Below are 4,006 nucleotides of genomic sequence, written 5' to 3' on the forward strand. Positions count from 1 at the left end.
TTATTTTCCAAAATTCCTATTTTTGGTGGCTAATGACTTCGCAGTTGAAGTAAATTAAAAATAGAAAAGAATTCCACTTTTAATAGACCATTTGACAAACAGCAAAATAAATGGAAAATTCTTTCCTCTACTGGCACATTCGTCCAGGTGTAAATAAAATAACAATACTACTAATTTTGACTAATGTAGACTGCTGATATTTTACAAATTCCAGTACTGCCATGAATGCATAATGATCCACTGATTACTGACCGACCCAGGCCACTGTAACAGTGTTCTCTCCCCGTTTTACCATCCACCGGCCTGCTATCCGTTCGGATCACCCGACAGCGGTCTCCATGGCGCTTATCCTGGCGCTGCCGTCAGATCAATACTTCATCCGACAGCGTTGGCAGCAAGAGCAGCGTGGTGGGTGCTGGCCTTCGTGGATCGTGCACGCGTCTCGACGTTCCCATCTGAAACGGGCGTTCCTTCCGAAACATGTCGAATCGATAGGGTCGCGTTCGGAAAACGAGAATGCACGGCTCTATGCACCGTTTCGGATGGCAGTGGCACAAGTGAGAAACGGTGACAGTGAAAACGACGCGCCGTTCTACGGTTGAAAACAGTGAGAGAGAAAGAGAGAGAGAGAGAGAGAGAGAGAGAGAGAGGGGTTGATATCACAAAAGACAAGGGTGCTAGCGTCTCTCGGGGTGGTGCCGAAACTCGGAGCTGACACTCTCGCTCTGCCGCTGACAGACTGCGAAGATGAAGAGGCAGAATGTCAGGACCTTGTCGCTGGTAGTGTGCACGTTCACGTATTTGCTGATAGGGGCGGCCGTGTTCGACGCGCTCGAGTCGAACACCGAGAGAAAACGCTGGGAGTTTCTCTCCGGTGAGTGCATTTTTGCATCCGAACTGCGTCGGTTCACGTGTCTCGAGAGTGTTTTCGTGCATTGGGTGGCCTGATTGTTCGATATAATGAGAGTAGCGAGGAGGAGGATGGGAGAAGGAGAATCGGAGGAGAAGGGAATGCGGGGGTTGATTTTTAAAATTGTGGAAAGGTGGATAGTACCAGTTTTGTGTCTTTGTGATATTCGCATCTTTGTTATGGTGTGGTACAGTGCGATGTATACGGTGTTTGAGTCCTTGATTTGAATGATAGTGAGCTCTGGTAGTGTCTCCGAGTTAAATGAATTCTGGGAATGATTTCGTAGAATATAAGAGGACGCATAATGTATTCTCACGTTGAAAGTAATGCATCTGTAAAAGTTGACACGCTGAAAATGGTGATGTCCAAATTTGGTTTTTGAAATGAGTTGGTCCAGTCTAGTGTACAGGGTGTCTCCTCGATCAGAGTAACAGTCGGCTGCGTTAGGGATAAAACCTTTTGAATTAACCTTGAGATCATTTCACAGAACACAGAAATACAGAGAATCTGAAAGATTGAAATAATAAGAATTGTGACACCCAAAATTTTTTATTGTGAAGTGAGTTCGTCCTGTCTAATATACAGGGTGTCCAAATCCGCGATTAAGTTAACAGTGAGCTCTGGTAAAGTAAGTAGAGTGCTAATTAAGTAGGGATTAATAAAAAAAATGGAGACTAGAGAAGATTTTATGGTTGTGGTGAAAGAAATGTGATGTATTGTACCGATGTGTTTGTGCGTTTAATCACGAGCAACAACGGTGAACAATCTGTTTCAGAGGTTCGCCGGAACATGATGAAGAAGTACAATATCACACAGGAGGATTACAAGATGCTCGAGATTGTGATAATTGAGAACAAACCGCACAAAGCTGGTCCTCAGTGGAAATTCGCGGGTGCCTTTTATTTCGCGACGCTTGTGCTCGCTATGATAGGTAATTGCGACATATATAAGCATCGTGTACACAATGTACACGATGCGCGATCGATATTTAAGAGTCGACCTTGAAATTTCGCACGCTCAACGATTTGAACAGCTCTTCATGACCATTTACTGTTTAGTACTGAAATATTAATTCATCGATGGCTTCATGAGCGAGGCAATTAATCGTACGATAAACTTATCCATATTTACATCTTTGTAGCTCAACGTAGAGAATTGAAAAAGCACGGTAAAATTATCTCTGCGATTTTGATATCATCACTGGATTAGGAAAATTGTAAAAAAAAGTAAATATTTTGCAAATGGGACTAACAAAACTCGAGATAAAAACTGATTCTGCCACTTTTCAAGATTAATTCCATGGAAATGCATTGAATATTAAATCTACTCTTCCGAGATCTTTCCCGTCGGTATTGAAATCGTAGAAAAATCCATGCTCTATTTATAATAAATTAAAATTAAGAATAAGTTGCACGGCCGGTGGGACAGATTTGAAAAGGTACCCTAATCACCAAGGCAATATTTTCCTGACAAAATCTCTCTTTCCGTTTCGAGGCTACGGACATTCGACGCCAGTCACCATAGGCGGCAAAGCATTCTGCATGGCGTACGCCATGGTGGGCATACCCCTGGGTCTGGTAATGTTCCAAAGTATTGGAGAACGTCTGAACAAATTCGCATCCGTGGTGATCAAGCGGGCAAAGACCTATCTGCGATGCAACAAAACAGAAGCGACGGAAATGAATCTCATGCTCGCGGCTGGCTGTCTGTCGAGCATCATTATCACCACCGGTGCAGCCGTGTTTTCGCGGTACGAGGGATGGAGCTATTTCGACAGCTTCTACTACTGCTTCGTGACGCTCACTACCATCGGTTTCGGTGATTACGTCGCTCTCCAGGTAAATCACACCTTCCCCAAAAAATTTCTATCAATTATATTACAAACTCTTCAAATTACTATTAATGGTTATTCAAATTTAACACATTCGCGACCCCTGACGTGAATTCACGTCCTGCAATTTTTGTTTCTGAATGCGGCCACATTAGACGCACTAATGGGATTGGATTGAACTTGAAATTATTAATCAATTTACTTCAGCAACCAGCTTCAGAATTTCATTATTCTCGCCGGTACTCAGTGTTAGAAACGGTTGTTAATATAAATTAAATTGTTAATGTTGCAGAACGATCACGCGCTTTCGAACAAACCAGGATACGTGGCCTTAAGTTTAGTCTTCATACTATTCGGGTTGGCCGTGGTCGCCGCCAGCATAAATCTGCTTGTACTACGTTTTATGACGATGTAAGTGCATCAGTTTAGAGTGAACGTGTGTACCAAGCTTGAAAGACGCGTTCGTATTGGTCCAAGTGAAAATCCTCCGAATCACGGGAAAATCATTGGACAACTAATAACAATTTTCGCATGAACAATAGGAATACAGGAGATGCTCGTCGGGACAACGACGATCTGCAGATAGCTCCCCATCACCTGCTGACCCTGGACGGGGAGGTGGTGGCTGTCAATGGGAAACTGTTGGCCGGTCACGTGACACTGGTACCGGACGCGGACGACTGCGTGAGCGTGTGTTCGTGCACCTGCCTCGGACCAGCGACCTCGGAGCTTCTCGACCAAGGTTACCAGGGCTACAGACCTCCGACCGCTACCAGCCTTCGTGTCAAACGCGCATCCGTCTGATGGAAGGAGTTTCGTCGTCGCAGTTTACGTCGTCGACTTTCGAGAGCCAACAGCAGGGAGCTGCTCGGCATCGACGTGTAAAACCGACTCGAGGTCATCCAACCACCCACCACCCGCACACCCTAACCACCACCATGGTCCAGGATGATTTTTTCGGACGGAGTTCTGTGGCTGTTCGCCGTACTCTACTCGAGTTGATGAGATTTGCTGACAGGAATCGACTCCTGATTGGGCTCCTTGCTCCTGGTTTGGTATTCGATGCGAATGAGCTGCTTTTTGGAGCTGGACATTATTTTTTTTTTTTTGTGGATTTGGTGCAGGGTCTCAAAACTTGAAAGATGCACCCTCCCATGGTTTGCTGTAGTTAATTACTACTAATTCTGTGCAAAATCACACCGGAGAGGGCCATTTTCGAACCTATAGAGAACTGCAAAGGTGTCCCCTTTAGTTTGACTCTGTCG

General features: G+C 44.8%; 1 protein-coding gene across 1 annotated transcript; it reads left to right on the forward strand.

The window, feature by feature from the left end:
- Positions 1 to 410: 410 nt before the first annotated feature.
- On the forward strand, positions 411 to 3,694 carry Task7 (TWIK-related acid-sensitive K[+] channel 7). Its single transcript, XM_076789077.1, has 5 exons — positions 411 to 874; positions 1,686 to 1,841; positions 2,405 to 2,748; positions 3,034 to 3,152; positions 3,284 to 3,694. The coding sequence occupies exons 1-5, from the start codon at positions 748 to 750 to the stop codon at positions 3,543 to 3,545; spliced, it is 1,008 nt and encodes a 335-aa protein (XP_076645192.1). The 5' UTR covers positions 411 to 747; the 3' UTR covers positions 3,546 to 3,694.
- Positions 3,695 to 4,006: the final 312 nt, after the last annotated feature.

This window comes from Halictus rubicundus, chromosome 6 (assembly GCF_050948215.1).
Source record: "Halictus rubicundus isolate RS-2024b chromosome 6, iyHalRubi1_principal, whole genome shotgun sequence".
NCBI classification, from domain to species: domain Eukaryota; kingdom Metazoa; phylum Arthropoda; class Insecta; order Hymenoptera; family Halictidae; genus Halictus; species Halictus rubicundus.

Coding starts and splice junctions, on each gene's coding strand:
- Task7 (XM_076789077.1), top strand. CDS start 748: ATGAAGAGGCAGAATGTCAGGACCTTGTCGCTGGTAGTGTGCACGTTC. Junction 875..1,685: donor ACGCTGGGAGTTTCTCTCCG/GTGAGTGCATTT, acceptor AATCTGTTTCAG/AGGTTCGCCGGAACATGATG. Junction 1,842..2,404: donor GCTTGTGCTCGCTATGATAG/GTAATTGCGACA, acceptor TTCCGTTTCGAG/GCTACGGACATTCGACGCCA.